General features: G+C 44.6%; 1 protein-coding gene and 1 long non-coding RNA gene across 2 annotated transcripts; one reads left to right on the top strand and one right to left on the bottom strand.

The window, feature by feature from the left end:
- The first annotated feature begins 3,311 nt into the window (after positions 1-3,311).
- Positions 3,312-16,296, top strand: LOC123347215. The gene is made up of 3 exons (XR_006573083.1): positions 3,312-3,445; positions 3,744-3,898; positions 16,210-16,296. It is a non-coding gene; the product is annotated as an uncharacterized LOC123347215 (long non-coding RNA).
- A 2,972-nt stretch (positions 16,297-19,268) lies between these two features.
- Positions 19,269-20,207, bottom strand: LOC123347210 (olfactory receptor 4N2-like). Its single transcript, XM_044984597.1, has one exon. It carries the CDS (start codon positions 20,205-20,207, stop codon positions 19,269-19,271), a length of 939 nt encoding a protein of 312 aa, XP_044840532.1.
- Between the last annotated feature and the right edge of the window lie 902 nt (positions 20,208-21,109).

The following is a 21,109-nucleotide window of genomic DNA, read 5'->3' as shown; positions in this document are numbered from 1 at the left end:
ATTTTAGTCTTCAGACTATCACCTTATTCTAGAATGCCTCCAATAATATTTCCAGTCCTGAAAGAAAGAAAGAAAGAAAGAAAGAAAGAAAGAAAGAAAGAAAGAAAGAAAGAAAGAAAGAAAGAAAGAAAGAAAGAAAGAAACTAGGATGCCTGTGCTACTAGCCAAGCAATGCTCATTGCCCAGTTGTGTGTGTTCTGTCCCACTCCATCCATCCATTGCCTGTTGTTATCTCCCCAGCATGTTGACTTGCCATGATCACCTGAGTCAATAGGCTCTTAGGGGCAAAACCATTTATTTACGTCCATTATAAGGCACCGTGCACCCCACCTAGCTCTCAATACACAGCTTAAAGAACAATGTGAGACAGTATCATTATTAGTTCTCTAATAAAATCAAGCAAGTCTCTCACCTGCCTTGAGAACAAAGGGCCATTTCTTCAGTAGCTCATCAGGCAGATATAAGTATGAACAAAATGACGTGTCTAGGGGTACGAGACCCTACGTGTGGTCTCACTGATCTCCACAAACAACTGCAGCCTCCCCAGAGCGTTGTCCACCTTGAACACCAGTGTGAATAGCAAGGATTCATGAAGTTTAACATAACCAGCTAATGTTTCAGCATTCAAGTGAGTAACTCTTCCTCTAGCAGTTAGTCGCAGAGTTCTCCTGCCCTCCTCAGCAATGATCACACATTGCCCAAAAGAATAAGGATTGCAGGATTAGGTCCTTAAGGGAATGTCTATATCATAGATGGGAGCTAGCTTGGTTTCAGCTAGGGCACTAAAACTAGCAGTAAAAGCAGCAAAGAATCCTGTGGCACCTTATAGACTAACAGACTATTTCGTGGGTATTTACCCACGAAAGCTCATGCTGCTAAACGTGTTAGTCTATAAGGTGCCACAGGATTCTTTGCTGCTTTTACAGATCGAGACTAACACGGCTACCCCTTTGATACTTAAAACTAGCAGTGTGGACATTGCAGAGATGCAGGGTGTGAGCTGTGTTTGAGAGCCAGATCTGCTGCCTGAGATGCAATGTCTACACTGCTAGTTTTCGCTCATCTGTGGCTAGGGCAAGTCTGTGTGCTCAGGCTGGGGGACTCACATCCACCTGCAGTGTAGACCTAGCCCTAAGGGTCTTCTTCAATCCACCGGGTTGTCCACTGAGTTTTGCTTGCAAAAGTGGCCTCCTCCTGAAGCCCTTACTAACACAGCTAGTAGATACTCATGCAAGTGCTCATAGCGAAGCCAGCATGGTCACTAGACTGAGTTATGGTTACTCATGTAAGGGTGGCAGGATCAGGCCCAAAGAGTGAAGAATCGGGCCCAGGTCAATTACACAGAATGAATTTGAAGCTGAATCCTGGTTATGAAGCCAGCAGGAGCTGTGTGTGCTCAGCACCTCTCAGGAATGAGTGAACAAAGCTTGTGCTGAGTCTATGCATAAACTACTCCCTGAATTAATGTAATCTGGAGCTCTGCACTGGGCCAATTTGTCACCCACAAAGGGCCACATTAAATAGTTTGAAAACTGTGTGATTCATGCAAGACTTTTGTATCTAAGTGGTCAAGTTCCCATAGGCTGTGAGTGCCAGCACTTGGGAGAACAGTGCGTTCCCAAGTACTTTTAAAATCTTTCAGTCCTGATTGTCTGCCTTTCAAACATAAGTTATTGGGATCAGTACAGGGGTAACCGGGTGAAATTATCCATCCTTTGCTATTCAAGAGGCCAAGCTAGCTGATTTAATGGGTCTTTCTGGCCATCAAATCTATTAATCTATTAAAAAAACAGGAACAATTAAAATCTTTGGCAATTATTTCCAAAAGTTGTTTCCGGATTTGGGCCTAAATTCCAGCATTGCTGACCACCCCCAGATCGTACTAAAGCCAACGGGAGCTGAATCTTCTCAGAAGTTCCAAAAATAATTCAAGCCCGATGGCCAAAATCATGCAGCCTGTCCACTAATTTGGGGTGCCTCCAGTTTTGGTGCCCAGTTTGTGAGAATGGAGACCTGGGTTTTCTGATTTGCTGAGCACTCTGAGCTTGCATGGATTTCTGTTGGGGTTGTAGGTGCGCAGCAATTTTGGAGAGAAAGACCAGATTGGTTGATGTTAAATTGAGGCACCCAAAGTTAGTGGCTATTTAACAAAATTTGGCTTGCAAAGACCCATCACCTTCAGGGTCCAACTTTTGGTAGAATCAGATCTTTAGCACAATGTCCTTGTGTTGTTACTTAGGATCCTAGTACTTTCTTCATCCTTACTTTTGTCATGTGAGTTGTACCATTGGAGCCAATCATAGAACCATAGGGTTAGAAGGGACCACAGCCCCTTCCAAGATGCAGGATTTGTTGTGTCTAAACCATCTAAGACAGATGGCTATCCAGCCTCCTTTTGAAAACCTTCAGTGAAGGAGCTTCCACAACTTCCGGAGGTGTCTGTTCTATTGTCCTATGAATAGTGATTTGCAAAATCCATAGATTAATAGATTTCAGATGCAGGAGGGACCACTGTGGTCATCTGAGGAGGCACATACCACCTCCTCAGCTGCCCCGGAACCTGCATAGGGCATATCAAAAGCATCTTCTAACAGACGCTTTGGCTTTTCCCTAGGAGGGTTGGGTCCCGGGATGGGAGGCACGGCATGGCTTCTGCCAGCCCAGGGCTCCTGGTGGGAGGTGGGTGCGCAGAGTTTCGGCCAGCCGGGGACTCCTCCGGATGAGGCGGGGAATGCTCAGGACTTCGGCCAACCTGGGGCTCCTCCAGCCAAGATGGGGGTTACTCAGGGCTTTGGCCAGCCTGGGGACCATGTGGCTGGGGGAGATGAGGTACTTGTGGCTCCGGCCAGGGAGGGCAGGTCCTTTTGTTTTGCCTTTGGCAGTGCCCTAGTCCATGACAGGGACTCTGTGCACTATGGCAACAATAATACTGTTGCCTCTTTCTGACCCGAGCAGCTAGTCATAATTCGGGACCTTGGGGGAGTTCCCAGCTGGAAGCAGAAGCCAATGGAGGATGGTGTTCGCTCAGATACAGTCTTGTTTATTTACAAGGGATGTACCAAGACCTGCTTCTCCAAACACACGAGGAGCTAGGAACAAAAGGAGCAGTTCCTCAGCTCATGGCCCCAAGCCTCTCTAGCCAACAGATCCACAAGCTCTCCTCAGATTTTGTCAGAGTTTCACTGTGTTCACAGGCTACTGCTTGGCTTTGTTGCCTCTGCATCTCTTTCTGTTCTTGTCTGGTCTCATTTTCTGTGTGTTCTCTCACAGACCTGGTCACAATACCCATAGAATCTTGAATGCCCACGTGGTGCTACTTTCTGTGCAGAGCTTGTTGGCCTCTTGTCTCTTACAACTACCTTAAATGAAGGGCCCATTGACACATCCGTTTGAATGAGGTTTTACTCAACCTGTAACAAGTTTTCACCCAGCTCATAGCAATATGGTAAGAGTAACCATACTTAGCAGGGTTACTGTATTGCTGGATGTATCTTTTTGATGGATGTAAAATGAAGCCCTCTCATTAATATGCTCAGTAATGGACTAAATACAAACATATAAAGGATTCTTTTTTAATGCTGGTCCCCCAAGGCATGTACTTAATTAAAAAAAATGCTTATAATGCACAACATTGTAATGATTCCCTTTAGAAGAGATTTTCACAAGATCACTCAGGGGAGGTTCCTGTCGCCTATAAAGAGAATAGGAAAAGGGTAACATCATTTTTGGTACTGCTTTTCCAGAATGACAGGTCCAGAATGACAACTAAACTCTGGACCACTTGGAAAAAGACTTGATGAACTGAAGACAGAGATGAATTGACACAATCCCATCAGCTGCTATCTGCTTCATGACCCAAATAAGGATGATAATCCTACATTCCTGGTGCAGGAGAAAGGTAACATTTATGCTATATGAAACTACAGTAATTTCCTTCTCCATTCAGGCTTCCACGGTGCTCTGTAAATGCATAGTGAGACAGAGGGCAAAATGTTCAAAAGTGCCTAAATCCCTTCATCAGGGGGTTACTAAGTGAATAAGGTGCTTTTGAAAATGGGACTTAGGAGCTTTAAAACATTTTAACCAGAATCCCTTACCACTCTATAGGTGACGGGATGGATCACATGATGATTGCCTTTCTGTTCATTTCCTCCGAAGCACCTGGCATTGGCCACCATCAGAAGACAGGATACTGGGCTAGGTTGACCTTTTGGTCTGACCCAGTATGGCCTTTCTTATTTTCTTAGCCACATATGCAAAAAAAAAAAAATCAATGGATAAGGCCAAGATTTTCAGACTTGACTCGTGTTTGCAAGCTTCTTTTTTTCAGTGCCCAATAGCAGACGTTTTAAAAGGGCTTGATTTTCAGAAAGTTCTGAGCGCCCACCTTCTGAAAATCACTAGTCACTTGCTACTTGGCATAAATTATTCAGTGAAGAACAGCAACATTTGCTGAAGAATTTTTGTGATCAAAGAGCATCCAACCAGCTCTGTTTGTAACTGTGGTAGTTGCTGTACATCACTGAGAAGTCTTTTTCCAGTTTTCTGCTCTGTGTGGCTCTTTCAGGGAGCAGTTTAGCTAAGAACTGTAGTGTGGTCCTGTGCACAGTCTTTAAAGAAGCATGGATGCCAGTGATAGAAAAAAAACCTGATGGACTATTATTTGTCAAATAAATATTTGCCAGGATTTTAAGGGGCCCAATTTGAGACACTTTAAAAGGGCCTGATTTCCAGAAACAGGTGAGAAAGTATTTTACATCTAAACAGTGAGACCTGGTCTATTGTAGCTTTGTATCTAAGCATGTGAGAGGCAGAAAGAAGCAGAAAAAGAGAGAAGCAGGGGTTAGCATAGCCTTGAGATAAAAGCAAGAGACAGAGCTACTTTTGGGCACAGGACCCAATGGAAAGGCAGACTTGGATTGCTGAATGAGGAAAGTGTCCTCTGCACATTCTTTGTAAATAAACAGGATTCCCTACAAACATCTCTGACTTCTATCACAGATCTCTGCTACTTGTGCCAGCCAAGGGACAATGGTATTTAAATTTATTTCCCCATGTTAACTGCTGAAAAGTCCCTGTCCCACTCGTGCTAAAGATTTCCCTCTGTTGGGGTGTGACCATATGCCCAGTGAAGACCCTTCACATTTTGTAAACTGTCCAGGGAAAGGACTTGGTTCATTGCTGTGTCTTGTACTTAATAAATAACAAAAGTGAGGCACAAAGAAGTTAAGAGACATACTCAAGGTCACCAGCAAGTTAGAGGCAAAAGCCAAAATTGAGACTTTTGATAGGAGAGGTCTATCCTGGCACACAGTCGTATGCTTTTACCTTGACATAGTGCTACCTATCATCAGTTATTATCCACTGTGTCCCGAATGCTCAGGGTTCACAGCAAAGTTTGGGCCTGGAGTTGGTCCACAATTTGCTGAATGACCAATTTTCCTCTCAGTTTGCTGATTCAACGAAATGTAAATGTTTCATGGGAACATACCAATTTTGGCACATTTTTTATGACAAATAAGTGAGGTATTTTATTTCTGTAACTTCAAAGCACGTAGATTCGACTATCATCTCAAGTTTAATAGACTAGAATAGAACCGAGTAGAAATGAAAAGTTAAAAGGAAGTGCTTTATCGTTATACCAACAAAGCACGTCAACATTTTCATAACATTCTTTAACTGTTTCTGAAATGTTTCAGAGTAGCAGCCGTGTTAGTCTGTATCCGCAAAAAAAAAAAACAGGAGTACTTGTGGCACCTTAAAGACTAACAAATTTATTTAAGCATGAACTTTCGTGAGCTACAGCTCATTTGTCAGAATTTTGCTGGAAATGTTGCTGTTTCATTATAATCTGGGATGAAAGGCAATTTCAGAATGTCAGGATTGCCCATGAAATGGACATTCTGAGTTTTGGCCAGGTCACATCATTGAAGAAGAGAAATAAATGAAGCACAGCTTCAAGATACTTCTTCTTATTCACAATGGGGGTGGAGGGCCAGTACTTTTGCTCTATCTTGCTAAACTCCATTGCTCTTCTAGACCTAAGCTAGAACCCAGGAGTCCTGATGCTAAGACCCCCTTCTCTAGCCCACTAGACCCCAGGCCTTTTTTGGAGCTAAGATACAACCCAGGAGGCCTGGCCTCCATTGCTCTAACCACTAGACCCAACTCCCCTCCTTCACTGCTGTAATCTCTAGACAGCACTACTTCCCACAAGGACACATAGCTTCAGGTTTTATGGATAGTTTTTTTCATTGTCTCGTAATTATCTGCTGACTCTCTTTCCTTCAGACCCTCCCTATGAAGGAGACAGGCAGTGGAAACCTCACCACCATCTCCCACATCCTCCTCCTGGGATTTGGGGACCTCAAGGAACTGTGGATCCTTCTCTTTACTGGCTTCCTAGCTGTCTATATCATATCCATGGCTGCCAACCTCATCCTGGTAGTGCTAGTGGTGCTGGATCCGCATCTCCAGACCCCTATGTATTTCTTCCTCTCCAGCCTCTCCTGCCTGGAGATGATCTTCACCTCCAACATCTCCCCTGTGATTCTTGCTGGTCTCCAGACAGGCAATGTGACAATATCTCTGGGTGGCTGCTTTGCACAGCTCTATCTGTTCGGCTCCCTGGCCACCGTGGAGTGCTTCCTGCTGGCAGCCATGTCTTATGACCGGTATTTGGCCGTGTGCCGCCCACCTCACTACCCTTCCCTCATGGACGGCAAGGTCTGCGGGCAGCTGATGGTTGGGTCCTGGGTGGGCGGGTTCCTATTCATGGGGATTGTGTCACTGTCACTTATAGCCTTAAGGTTCTGCGGGCCCTGCAAGATAGACCACTACTTCTGTGATTTCCAGCCCCTCCTGGAGCTCTCCTGCACCGACACCTCCATTGTCCAGACGGTGACGTTCTTCCTGTCCTTCATCCCAGCCTCCCCATTATTTCTTACTTCTTACATTTGCATCACCTGGGCTGTGCTGAGGATCCCCTCTGCCTCAGGGAGGCGCAAAGCCTTCTCCATCTGCTCCTCCCACCTCACTGTGGTTATGCTGTTCTACGGGACGTTGGTGGCTGTGTACATGTTCCCCAGGGGCAGCACGGAGCTGAACCCCAGAAAGGAGCTCTCCCTGCTCTACACAGTGCTCACCCCGCTCCTCAATCCTCTCGTCTACAGCCTGAGGAACCAGGAGGTGAGCAAGGCCTGCGGGAGAGTTGCCAGGATGGTCTCATCGGGGGGCTTATGCCTCCAGCCGGTCTCCAGCTTATGGCCCACCCAATAGCTGCTACTGCATGAGAGAGGCTAGGGGACACCACTATTGGGAATTCTATCAGCTGCATTATCCTCATTCCACTGCTCCCTGATCATCATCCTCTGGGCCATACTGACCCTGTAGGACTGTAATAGTCTCTGATGGTCTCTACTGCTCTCTCTTGGAGTCTTTTGGCCTGCTTGTCTCCCTCCACCCCTGCTGCTCTCTTTTGGCTACAGTTGGGTTCTACCAGCCCCTGCTGGTCCCACGGCTCATCCCTGGGTTCTACCAGCCATTGCTGGTCTGTGCTGGCCCCTGCTTTTCTCTATTGTCCACAGCTGTGATCTTCCAGCCTCTGCTGGGCTCAAACTGTTTCTACCAGCCTATGTTTGTAACACTGGTGCCCCTAAGTTCACTAGATCCATTGCTCCCTTCCAAAATCTGGTTGCCAACTGGAAGCAGTTGAATTTTTTCCACTTGGATGGGGAGAGGGTGAACAGAGGTGCATTCCCATTCATAGTGCATCCAAGCGGGAAGCTACTGTAATCCACTGCTAATGCATCCATTATGAGGTGCTTCATATCCCAAAAGGGGCATGTTTAGGTGTGCAGGAGGTATAGCTTGGACTCCCCCAGTCCTGCATATTCACAAGCAGTGGAAGGGAGGGCCCGTACAGGACAAGCTGATCTTCTGCTGTAGATGTAGAAATTGCTGCTGCCCCTGATTATTTCCCCAATGCCCTTAGAAGGATTTGTCCTTCACAAACACATGTCAAAATTCGAGCTGGTTGAAAAATTTCTGATGGCCATTTCACTGAAATCCGCAGGAGTGTCAATTCTGATAAACATATATAAAAAAATGTTTTGCAATTTGTTTTATTTTCTATTCTACTCTAAATTTGCCTCTGTGTTCCATTGACCTGCAACAAAGTTATTTCAAAAATTTCATTTGGCAGGAAATGTCAACATTTGATGGTTTGTTCCAGTGCGAAACAAAAGCAGATTTCAAAATCACCAGACTTCATGTCAAATGGAAATGCCAGGCCTAGGCGCTGACTTTTATTTTTCCCTCAGAGTGCTCTATCCCCACTCTACCCTGAGCCCTGCCCCCACTCCATCCCTTCCCCAAGACCCCTGCCCGCCCATCGCTCGCTGCTCTCCACCCTCCCCCAGCCCCCCCCCAAGCCACCAAACAGTTGTTTGGCAGCGGCATCGATCAGCCCTTTGCTGGCACCACCGATTAGTTGTGATTTATTTTTCCATCTGTACTCCAGCCCTGGAATACTCATGGAGTCGACACCTATGATTCCAGGTCCTGCACAAACTAGTCAGAATGCTTTAAATTGTCATCTGATTTTGGTTACCTTCTTTTTTGGGGTGCCAAAACTGTTGTACTGAAGCTGTGCATGTTCACCATCTTTCAAAACCGGGCCTGACATTTTCTAGTTAGGGGCCTAAATTTAAAACTCTAAATATGGGGCCTGATTTTCAGAGGGCCACTTCATTCAATGGGAGTGGTAGGTGCTCAGCACTTCTGAAAATCAGTATATACTTGGCCAATCAGAATTTAGTGCTAGGCACTCAAGTTAGATACTTCCTCACCAGGAGCCAAAATGTAGTCCTATGTGAAGCCCCACACTCTAAACATAGAATCAAGTTTGGGGCCTCCAGAGTTGAAGGTTCAAGCCCCAAATATATGAACTCAGGTGTTGATGCAATATGTCCTCCAGCAGACTCCCAGGCAGCTGCTACTTTGAAGAATTATCAGCCAGACTCAAAACTGAACAGGCATGTTAGTGCTCTGAGTCATAGATACAGTGTTAGGGCAAGCTACTTGTCTTCTCTTTCCTGGCCTGGCCTAGCCTTGCCCAACCTGTTATCTTTAATTTGCTGTTGAGATGTTGACTCCCACCTCTGACTGGCCCAGGATGTCCGCCTTCATCGCCTGCTTGTTACATCTTTAAACGAGACCCGTTGTGCTGTCTCTCGTGTTGCCACTCATGCTTAGGAGAAGCTCCTGGTAAACAGCCAGAAACTAACTCATTATCATCTTTCAAAATGCTCCTTGAAGCTCTCCTTTCCCGTGACGCCTATAAAAATTGTGACTATGGTTAGGCCACTGGTTTGCTGAGATCACTGCCTCTCATGCTGACCAATACTGCCTCATAGTTGCCTTGCATTCTCCCATCTGTCTGTATCCATCTATTCTCTCCTGTCTTATATTTAGATTGTAAACTCTCCGGGACAGGGATCATTCTTTTGTTTTGTGTTTGTACAGTGCCTAACACCAGGGAGTCCTGGTCCATGAATGGGGCTCCTAGTTGCTACTGTAATACAAATAAATAATAATAATACTTGATCAGGATTGTGTGACACAAAGAAAGAAGGACCTCTTGTGACTCTGAGTCAAGGGGGAATTCACACTTGGCGTGGTCAGATGGAATAGCGTGTAAGGCCAACCTGAGGGGATCATTTATGGTGAACTGGTGACATTATGGAAACTGATGTGAAAGCAAGAGTGAGACCAGCCTTTGGGAAACAGATGTGTTGGTGTAATAGTTGTGATTTAGTGTCCAGGAACCTCCAAAGCCTAGGACCCCCTCAAAGAGACTTAGGCGCCTAACTCCCATTGGTACTTTTTGGCACCAGTGGTGTCTACATTTTTGGGGGCCCAAACTGAGATGATTTAGAGGCCAGATTTTCAGAGGTGTTGACTGCCCACAACTCCAGTTCAAGCCAATCGGCGCTGCAGGTGCTCATCACCTTGAAATGATTTGTCCAAGGTCCCACCACTATCAGTGAAAGGCCCCACGCTGAGCTCTGTATCCATACACCCTCCGAATTTGGCAGGTTCAAGATCCTAACACAGCTCTGAACGTTACAGCGGATAACAAAGTCGTGTGCTACCTGGAAAAGGAAAGCTGCTCTGTTAGCTCCAGGCACATACTAGGGGAGCCAGGATTAGAACCCTGATTTTTCATCTCCAAAACACAGCAGGAGCCTGCCACCTGCATTAAAAGACACTGTTAGGAACGGTCACCGCTAGTAAGCACTTTGGCCTGTCTGAACATTCACCACTAGGTGGCAGTACCTTCTCTTACAACAGGGGTTGGCAACCTTTCAGAAGTGCTGTGCCGAGTCCTCATTTATTCACTCTGATTTAAGGTTTTGCGTGCCAGTAATACATTTTAATGTTTTTAGAAGTCTCTTTCTATAAGTCTATAATATATAACTCAGTGGTCCCCAACCTTTTTATGGCCAGTAGCACATTCATGTTTCCAGAAGTGTGGGGCGGGCGCCAACAATTTTTCAAGGCTTATTTTGTATTTGTACATTAAATAATACAAAAAACATATTTACTATTACATAATATATGAATCCATAAGATAAAAGGGTAATTTTACATGTAAAAGGTATTAATTAAATTATTTGGCAATTACTTTCACCTTACCTTATGAATTTGCTCTTTTTTATCTACCTGTAAGAAAAATTAAGGAGTTTTTACAAAATAAATATCATAAACAGTTTTCATCTTATTTATTTAAAAAAAGTAAAACATTGTTGAACTGCTGGTCCAAATATATTTATTATTCTTATTTTAATATAGAATGAAGCCTGCATCCCTGGAGGTTTCTGTCCCCGGCAGGTGCGGGGCCCCAGCTTCTCTCCCATGCTGGTCACTAGGCGGGTCCCGCACCTGCTGGGGACTGAGAACACTGGCGTCTGCAGCCTGCAGCCCCGGAGTTTGCTGTCCCCAGCAGGGGCAGGGCCGCGGCTTCGTGCTGGAGAGAAGCTGCGGCCCCACGCCTGCCGGGCACAGAGAACACCGGCGCCCACAGCCTGCAGCCCCGGAGAAGCCGGAGAGAAGCTGCGGCCCAACGCCTGCCAGAGACAGGGAACGCCGGCGCCTGCAGCCCCGGCGTTCCCTGTCCCTGGCAGGCGTGGAGCCACGGCTTCTCTCCCCTGCTGGGCACTAGGTGGGAACACATAAATGCCCTGGTGGCCGCCATGGCACCCGCGGACCGTGTTGGGGACCACTGATATAACGAAACTATTGTTCTATGTAAAGTAAATAAGGTTTTTAAAACGTTTAAGAAGCTTCATTTAAAATTAAATTAAAATGCAGAGTCCCCGGGACCGATGGCCAGGACCCGGGCGTGTGAGTGCCACTGAAAATCAGCTTGCGTGATGCCCTTGGCATGCATGGCATAGGTTGCCTACCCCTGTCTTACAACATACACACTGCTAGTGCACCTGAAACTGCCTCCTAGAATTCACGCTGGGCTGACTCAAAATCTCCCATCTAAACACCCTGGGATTGTAGGCTGTTTGAAATGTGGAATAAGTAAATAACTTTCCTTATGTACTTTCTCCACATCACTCATGATTTTATATACCTCTATCATATTCCCCCTTAGTCTCCTCTTTTGCAAGCTGAAAAGTCCTAGCCTCTTTAATCTCTCCTCATATGGGACCAGTTCCAAACCCCTAATCATTTTAGTTGCCCTTCTCTGAACCTTTTCTAGTCCCAGTATAACCTTTGGCTGGTCAGCATGTACTCTGGAAGGATTGCAAGTAAACAGAGCCATTTACAGGTGATTAATTCTGAAGCACCCTTAATGGCTTCCGCATAACATGTTTACATCAGTAATACAAGTTTATACATACAGACAGACATAGAAATAATACATACAAACAAATGGGATGAACACACTCAGTAGATCATAAGCTTTGTAATGATACCTTACAAGAGCCCTTTTGCATAAAGCATATTCCAGTTACATCATATTCACACTTATAAACATTTTTATAAAGCATATGGACTGCAACATCATACTCTCTCTGGCCCAGTCTGGTCAGGACTCCCCTCAGGATAAGAACGAAGAAGGTCTGGGGTCCCAGGAGACGGTGGGGGTGGCAGCCATGATGGTGAAGCTCACTACTTCCCCTCCTCTCATCTTTTGCTTAGCCTGCATTCACATCTGTCCATCCAAAGTTTCTTTTGGAGGACCCCAAAAGGTAGTGGTGGAGGGACCAGCACATCTTCTCCTTATTTGTCCAACAGTTAGGCCTAATTTCTGACACAACAATTTGGGTTAATAGTTTCCCAGTCCCACACTTCTCTTGTTTACTAGGCATGAGCTTAACACAGGCCTTGAATTATAGCAGGAGACCGAATTGTTTTGACTAATTCAGTCCTTCTCTCTCCCTTTGCACCCCAGTTCATGACCTCAGGAGGTCATCTAGTCCAACCCCCTGCTCAAAACAGGACCAATTCCAACTAAATCATCCCAGCCAGGGCTTTGTCAAGCCTGACCTCAAAAACCTCTAAGGAAGGAGATTCCACCACCTCCCTAGGTAACCCATTCCAGTGCTTCACCACTCTCTGAGTGAAAAAGTTTTTCCTAATATCCAACCTAAACCTCCCCCACTGCAACTTGAGACCATTACTCCTTGTTCTGTCATCAGGTACCACTGAGAACAGTCTAGATCCATCCTCTTTGGAACCCCCTTTCAGGTAGTTGAAAGCAACTATCAAATCCAGCCTCATCCTTCTCTACTGCAGACTAAACAATTCCAGTTCCCTCAGCCTCTCCTCGTAAGTCATAAGAAGTAACATAAGAAAATACCCAGACTCTTCCACTGGGAAACTGACCTTTGAGGCCCTGGCATCTGTTACTATGGGGAAAAGTGGTGACCCTGGTGTCCAAAGAAGGGGAACATTATTACTATTAGAGGTTCAAGAGCCAAGCAGTGCTAGGTGCTGTACAAAAGAAGATAGTTCCTCTTGTGTCTCTCATGGGATCTTTATTAATGGATGTCTAGAAGATTTGGACATCTGAGTCCTATTAAACCTGATAGAACATGTAAATCCCCTGGACAGATTTTCAAATCTCAGCCCAAGCTCTATGGAGGACTGTTGGGATTGCAGTTCGCGCATCTTGACCTCAGTTTCCCCATTTGTACGAATGGGGATAACAATCCTTCCTTCCTCTATTTGAACTGTAAATTCTTCAGGGCAGGGTTGTCTTTCACTGTGTCTGTGCAGTGCCTGCCATGATGGGGACCCTAATCTCAGTTGGGGTCTATGCAGGATTGGGTATAATAGGTCCCCAGTCTTTGTTGAGGATTTTAGGTGGTCCTATAATTAGGGCCCTACCAAATTCACAGCCATGAAAAACACATCATGGACCATGAAATCTGGTCTTTTGTGTGCTTTTACCCTATACTATATACATACAACCTTATGTATAGAATAGGGTAAATGCACACAAAAGACCAGATTTCATGGGGGAGACCAGCGTTTCTGAAATTGGGATTCCTGACCCAAAAGGGAATTGCAGGGGGAGTCACTAAGGGTCTCTGCATTCAGAGCTGGGAAGCCAGAGAGCAGCAGCTGTTGGCCAGGTGCCCAGCTGTGAAGGCAGTGCCCCGCCAGCAGCAACACAGAAGTAAGGATGGCAATACCATACCATGCTATCCTTACTTCTGCACTATTGCTGGCAGTGGCTCTGCCTTTAGAGCTGGGCTCCCAGCCAGCAGCCGCTGCTCTCCAACTGCCCAGCTCCGAAGGTAGTGCCGCCGCCAGCAGCAGTGCAGAAATAAGGGTCGTGTTAGAAGAAAAAGGGGCAGGTTGACCCAGAGGCAGATTTGAGTATGGGCTTCTTTATTGTGATACTTGTTCCCCTGGACCAAATTTTCCAGTAAGCACTGAATTAGTTACAGCACAGTCTTTTTGTTTAGGTTAGTATTGTGACAAAGTTCCTCCTCTGCCTTGGTGGGTCCTGCACTTATTGGCAAATTTGCTCACCTCAGAGATTCATGGCAACCCTCAGTTTGGCCACTTTTGTTAGTGGCTCAAACCTGCCATTCACTCAGCTAACCTCATCACTGGCCAGCTTGGGGAAACAGAAGGAGAACAATCCCCACAGTCTCTGCTGATCCACCTATGGGGTCAGGGGACAGGCCAGGGACCTTACCCTTTGGTGGGATCCACAGTCCAGGACAACTCCTCCTGTATCCAATAGGGAGCTGGGGGGATGGGGGAAACCCAGGCCCACCCTCTACTCCAGGTTCCAGCCCAGGGCCCTGTGAATCACAGCTGTCTACAGTGTTTCTTGTAACAGTTGTGTGACAGCTACAGTTCCCTGGGCTACTTCCCTATGGTTTCCTCCCAACACCTTTATCCTCACCACTGGGCCTTCTTCCTGATGCCAGATACCATTTGTACTCCTCAGTCCTCCAGCAACACACTCTCTCACTCTCAAGCCCCTTGCAAGCCCCTCACTGACTGAGCTGAGGTCCTTTTTAAACCAGATGCCCTGATTAGCCCGCCTGTCTTATTTGATTCTAGCAGCTTCTTAATTGACTCAAGATGTCCGAATTAGCCTGACTGCCTTAATTGGTTCCAGCAAGTTCCTGGTGCTCACCCACGTCCCAGTTCTCAAAAGGATCACTGTCCTGTAGTTATCTGGCCCGACTCTGTCACAGTATGTACACGCCTAACCATCCATTATAACACCCTCAAGACCTTTATTAAGTGATAGAAACACCCACGGATTAGTGAACCCACCTCTATCTATTACTCATAGCATTACACATTACTTTTACCTTGAAGATATATTTATTTTTAACAATTTATTGCCATAAATCTTCATTATTAGCAGTTCTCATGAGAGGGAGGAAGGGGCCCTAAGTTCTCAGGGGAGGGTGGGGGAAAGGGCCCTAAGCCAGGGCTGGTTTAAGTAGCTGGGAAAGGGAGAGAGGGGAAGATAACATTCCTTTTACCTTCATTTACGCAAAGAGCATTTCTCCTGAAGCTTCTGCAGTTGCAGCCTTATCAATCTTTATAAGCAACAGAGAAGGGAAGAATCTGGCAATTTATATTTTAGAATCAGGGAAGAATCTGGCAATTTATATTTTAGACAAAGAAATACTAAAGAATTTGCAACTTATGTATTAGACACAAAAATATTGCCTACATATGCCTTTGTCGCCTAATACCATGTCAGCACATTAGCAGCTTATTGTTATACTTAACCCTAAAATATCCCAATAGGTAGCAGTACCACAACCCTCCAACAATAACCTTGTGACACCCCCCCCCCCACAACTCCTTTTTGGGTCAGGATCCCTACAATCACAATGCTGTGAAATTTCAGATTTAAATAGCTGAAATCATGAAATACGCAATTTTTAAAATCCCGTGACCGTGAAATTGACCAAAATGAACCAGGGATTTGGTAGGGCCCTACCTATGATACAAATAATGGTTTCATTGGAGCTAGGATAGTTTACTCCAGCTGAGGATGTGGTCCTGGAACAAAATTTTCCATGGGTAGGATATTCATAGAATCATACAATAATAGAATCTCAGGGTTGGAAGGGACCTCAGGAGGTCATCTAGTCCAACCCCCTGCTCAAAGCAGGACCAAACCCAACTAAATCATCCCAGCCAGGGCTTTGTCAAGCCTGACCTTAAAAACCTCTAAGGAAGGAGATTCCACTATCTCCCTAGGTAAACCATTCCAGTTCTTCACCACCCTACTAGTGAAAAAGTTTTTCCTAATGTCCAACCTAAACCTCCCCCTCTGCAACTTGAGACCATTACTCCTTGTTCTGTCATCTTCTACCACTGAGAACAGTCTAGATCCATCCTCTTTGGAACCCCCTTTCAGGTAGTTGAAAGCAGCTATCAAATCCCCCCTCATTCTTCTCTTCTGCAGACTAAACAATCCCAGTTCCCTCAGCCTCTAAAGCCCTCTAAAGCAGACAGATGCCCCAATCTCATTAATATTACTGGGAGCTGGGTAGCCAAATCCCTAAATGACTTTGAAAATCTGAATCTGTAAACACAAGGGGGCAGAGCTAAGGTGGTGAGTGCAACATTGTCCTGAAATGAGTCCATTATTGTGCAGGCTTTGTGTTTTCTAATGCATAATTGTGTGATGGATTTTCCTAGGTTTTCAAGTAGGAAGATTTCAGAAGGAAAAACACAAAAAGAAACAGCTTCAGTCTCCAGAATTTTGAAACCTTGCTAGCAATTGGCAGAAGAGGAAGAGCAGAGGTTACATTTTAAGGGATTATTTTTCATTATTTGCTTTAAAATAGGTTGATGTTCATAGTTCTTTTTAAACCTATCTCAGCACACACAGTGCTCATGCTGATTATCTAATGCATCAACTTTCTCCTACTCAAGCATATTGCCTGATATATATCTCCATCTGTATTTTAACATAATAAACACTAATAACACAAATCTCCTCACAATGTTTGGTCTAATAATACTTATGTGAATGAAAATGAGCATTGCGCAGTCAGTACAAATAAATAAAAGAAAAAGAATCTGTGTTCTTTGTTAAACCTGGTTTAAACAATTGTGTTACCTGCAAGTTACTCAGGAGATACACCAGAGTTGCCCCATAGATACTAACAAAAACAGTACATTGTTATTCCATAGATAAACCTGAGTTAATCAACAGATACTACAGAAGTACTACATTGCTATTACTTCATAGATACTACAGTATTACAACAAAGTTACCACACAGATACGGTCAGCAGAATGTGACTTTTATTTTTGTAATTTGAATGGATAATATTGATATTTATTTTTAAGCATTTTTTCAATTTTTATTGATTTAAATTTTCACTATTGCAGAAAATTATGTGGGAGTCAAATAATTTTTTTAATGGCAGTAGACTGAGATTCAAAAATGTAAAGCTTTATAACTGTTAAAACACACATTGTCAACATCACATGTAAATATATACAAAGTAAATATCTTTAAATCAAACTCTAATAACTGCAAAAGCAGCATTTTTTTTTACTTTGCCAAACTGTAAATTTCACTTATTATCGATGTAAATATTCTTTTTGTTGGTTTCTGTGTGTACAGTGAAATTTACCTTTACCAGCATTTACAGATAAAAATCTAATCCTCCCATGCCTATGCATAGATAATAGAGATTTGCTACAAAGTTATTCCACAGACTATATAGGTTTATTAGATAAAATCTGCATAATTGCTAGATAATGTCTTCATAGATACTACATACTTACAATAGAGTAACTCAGTAGATATTACAGATTTACAACACTATTATCCAACAGATATTATAGGTATTACATAAAATGTGAAGAGTTACTCCATAGATAAAACAGAGTTGCTCCATGTGCTGTACAATTACAATATATATTTCCCCATAGATATTACAGAGATACAACTAAGTTGCTCCAAAGATGCTGTGATGTTACCACTATATTGCTCCTTATATAACAATGAATACTGCATGGATACTACAACATTACTACTCAGATACTAGAGTTGCTACAAACGTACTCCATATGCACTACAGAATTACTCCATAGATACTATAGTTATTAATTGTAATATACCACTTTTGAGATGGTGCGACCAGAACTGCACACCATGGATTTATATAGTGCCATTATGGTATATTCTGTTTTATTATATATCCCCTACCTAATGGTTACTAACATTTTGTTAGCTTTTTTGACTGCCTCTGTATATTGAGCGGATGTTTTCAGAGAACTATCTCTGGTGACTCCAAGATCGCTTTCTTGAATGGTAACAGCTAATTTAGACCCCATCATTTTGTATTTATTGCTGGGATTATGTTTTCCAATGTTCATTACTTTGCATTTATCAACGCTGAATTTCATCTGCCATTTTGTTGCCCAGTCATCCAGTTTTGTGGGATCCCTTTGTGAAGCTTCACAAACTGCTTTAGACTTAACTATTCTGACTAATTTTGTATTGTCTGCAAACTTTGCCACTTCACTATTTGTCCCTTTTTCCAGATCATTTATGAATATATTGAATAACACTGGTCCCAATAAAGACGCCTGGGGGACACCACTATTTCTGGCTCTTCATTTTGAAAACTGACTATTTATTCTTACTCTTTGTTTCCTATCTTTTTACCCAGTTACTGATCTGTGACACATTTTCATTACCAATCTGCCCAGGACCACAGTTGACCAGGCTGTGGCCACAGGCTCTTTTGGGGAGGAGATGACGAGGCACACACCAAGGGTCTAAATTTTAAAGCTTTATTGATAAAACAATAAAATAACAGGAGATTGTGCTGGTACCATTCCCATGTCACTCAGGGGAAGAAAGAAAGTGTTAATTCCCCCAGGTCCTAACCCACTTTCATACTCACACACACATCAGAAGAGGGGGGGAAGGTGGACGGGAGTACTGTCCTGGGCCTAGGCTGTCCAAGAATCTGTTGTGCTCTCCAAGTTGCTCCAGCTCTCAGGAGGGTTTTAAATCCTGGGCTGCTTTGGGGGTGTTTTCGTCCAGAGCCCTCTGTTCCTGGTGCTCTTTGTACCAGTCCAAACAGGCTTGCTATGGTCTTGTTCCCTTTCCCAAAATATCCTAGCTTCAGGGACGCCTGACTCGGTGCCCCCTTTTGTTATCTCGCCTGTGTTTTCAGACTGGCAGCCCTGGGCTTTGTTTTCCTCTCCTCTGGCTTTGCTGTCCTGCAGGTGCAGGTCAGTGTAGTCGGTTTCCCACAGCCTCTCAGGCAACTTTCAAGCCCCAGTCTTTCTCATTTGTCTGCCAAGTCTCAGCTGTGAGCAGAGTCCTTGGGTGGAGACCAGCATCTTATCTTCGGACTGAGCTTGCTAGCTGCAGGGTTAAGTTAACCCATTCTCTGCTCTCTTTCTCCTCTCCTTTTGGCCATTCTTACCTACAAAGGAAACTTCCACTCTCCACTCACACACCTTTGACCCTCCCCAAAATACTTTGCAATGCTTGCCACAGAGTCAGTCACATACAATATTGATATGCCTTCCCCAGAGGACTCCCTACTGGGAGGGGGGCCTTGGGGTGTGACACCTTCCTTCTTGTCCCATGATACCTTACTTTGCTTAAGAGCTCTTGGTGAGTGACTTCATCAAGGGCTTCCTGAAAATCTAAGTACACAATGTCCACTGGATCCCCCTTGCCAAATGCTTGTTGACCCCCTCAGTTTCTTCTTCTTCTTCTTCTATTTCCCTCTCCACAGCCCGTATCTGCCCAGCAGCCTCTTCATGGCACTGATGATCTCCTTGTTCCTGAGTGTGTAGATAATGGGGTTCAGCAGGGGGAAGACCACGGTGTGGAACACGGCCACCACTTTGTCCAGGGGGAAGCTGCGGAAGGGCCGGCAGTAGATGTAGGTGGCCGGGCTGAACATGATGATGATGATTATGATGTGGGTGATGCAGGTGGAGGCTGCTTTGCTCATCCCCTTTGAGGAGCCACCTGCCCACTGCCGGACCAGCAGGGCCCCATAGGAGATGAGCAAGAGGAGGAAGCACAGCAAAGTGACCAGGCCACTGTTGAAGAACATGAAGAACTCCAGCACATAGACATCGGTGCAGGCCAGCTTGATCACCTTGGTGATGTCACAAAAGAAACTGTCCAGCTCATTGGGGCCACAGAAGGGGAGCTGGACAATAGGGATGACCTGGATAAATGAGTGCATGAACCCCAGGGCCCAGGCAGCCCCTACCAGGGCCCAGCAGACCCCTCTGCTTACCACAGTGGTGTAGCACAGAGGCTGACAGATGGCCACATACCTATCAAAGGCCATGCCCATGAGCAGGTTGATTTCAGCCCCTCCTAGGAGGTGGAGAAAGAAGAGCTGGGCCAGGCATCCCCTGTAGGAGATAGCCTTGTGGTGGGACAAGAAGTGGCTTAGTACCTTCGGGGGGATGACAAAGCAGTAGCAGATGTCCAGGAAGGTCAGGTTAGCCAGGAAGAAATACATGGGGGAGCCCAGTTGGGGGTCACCCCAGATGCTGAGGATGATAAGGATGTTGGCTGGGAGGATGATGATGTAGAAAAGGAAGAAGAGGACAAAGAGGAAAAGTTGGACCTCCCGGGTCTGGGACAGCCCCAGCAGCAGGAACTCTGTCACCTCTGTGTGGTTCCCATGCTCCATCCCGTCAGCATCAGGTCTTGAAATAGAAAACAGGGTGAATGTTATCGTAAAATTTACAATGCTCATTATGGTAGTGGAGAGGTGCAACTTATACCATGGCCCCCATTGTACCAGCTGCTGCGAAGATCCCAACTAAGATCAGAGCCCCCATCATACCAAGTGCTTCACAGACACTCAGCGAGAGGAAATCGCTGACCAAGAAGTAAGATACAGGGCTATAACTAGGGCTGATTAGAATTTTTTCCATCAAAATGTTTAGCTGGTGATGAAGTGAACATTTTTGTGAGAAGTATCTGCTTCCCTTGTAATTAAAAAAACATTTTTTTTCCTTGGAAAAACTCAAACCTGTCACTTTGAAATTTTGGGGATTTTCAATGCAAAGTAAAAAATTCCCCTCCTCTCCCCAACAATTTTGACCCAAAAGGCTTTTTCTTTTCATTTTAATCTTTGGGGATTTTTTGGCAGGGGAATGATGGTGGCATGTGTGTGCATGCGTGTCACCAAAAGAATTTGGATGGGGTTTAGTGAGGAGGTGTTAGTCAGATAATCAAATCAAGAAAATGACAGAGCCATAGAAGCAGAGAGATAAGGGGGACAGGGCACATGGGGAAACAGGAGGGCTAGTATAGAAGAAGCATGTGGGAATTGTTACTGTGAGTGGTAATGTCTTGATAGTCCTTCCTTCCTTTTCTTATTCACTTATTCTTTTATCTCATCCTCATTTATGTATGTATTCCTCCAATTTCTTATGCATGCATTTGATTAGTTGTCCCTTCATTTACAAATTAATTGAAATTATTAATGTAATTTAATCAGCACATTGGGGGCACTGATTAACACATCCATTTCTTCATTTATTTATATGTTCATTAATTGTTTGTTATTCGTGTATTTGTTCAATA

Source organism: Mauremys mutica, chromosome 13 (genome assembly GCF_020497125.1).
Source record: "Mauremys mutica isolate MM-2020 ecotype Southern chromosome 13, ASM2049712v1, whole genome shotgun sequence".
Lineage (NCBI taxonomy): Eukaryota > Metazoa > Chordata > Testudines > Geoemydidae > Mauremys > Mauremys mutica.
This window is presented reverse-complemented; position numbering and strand designations above follow the sequence as displayed.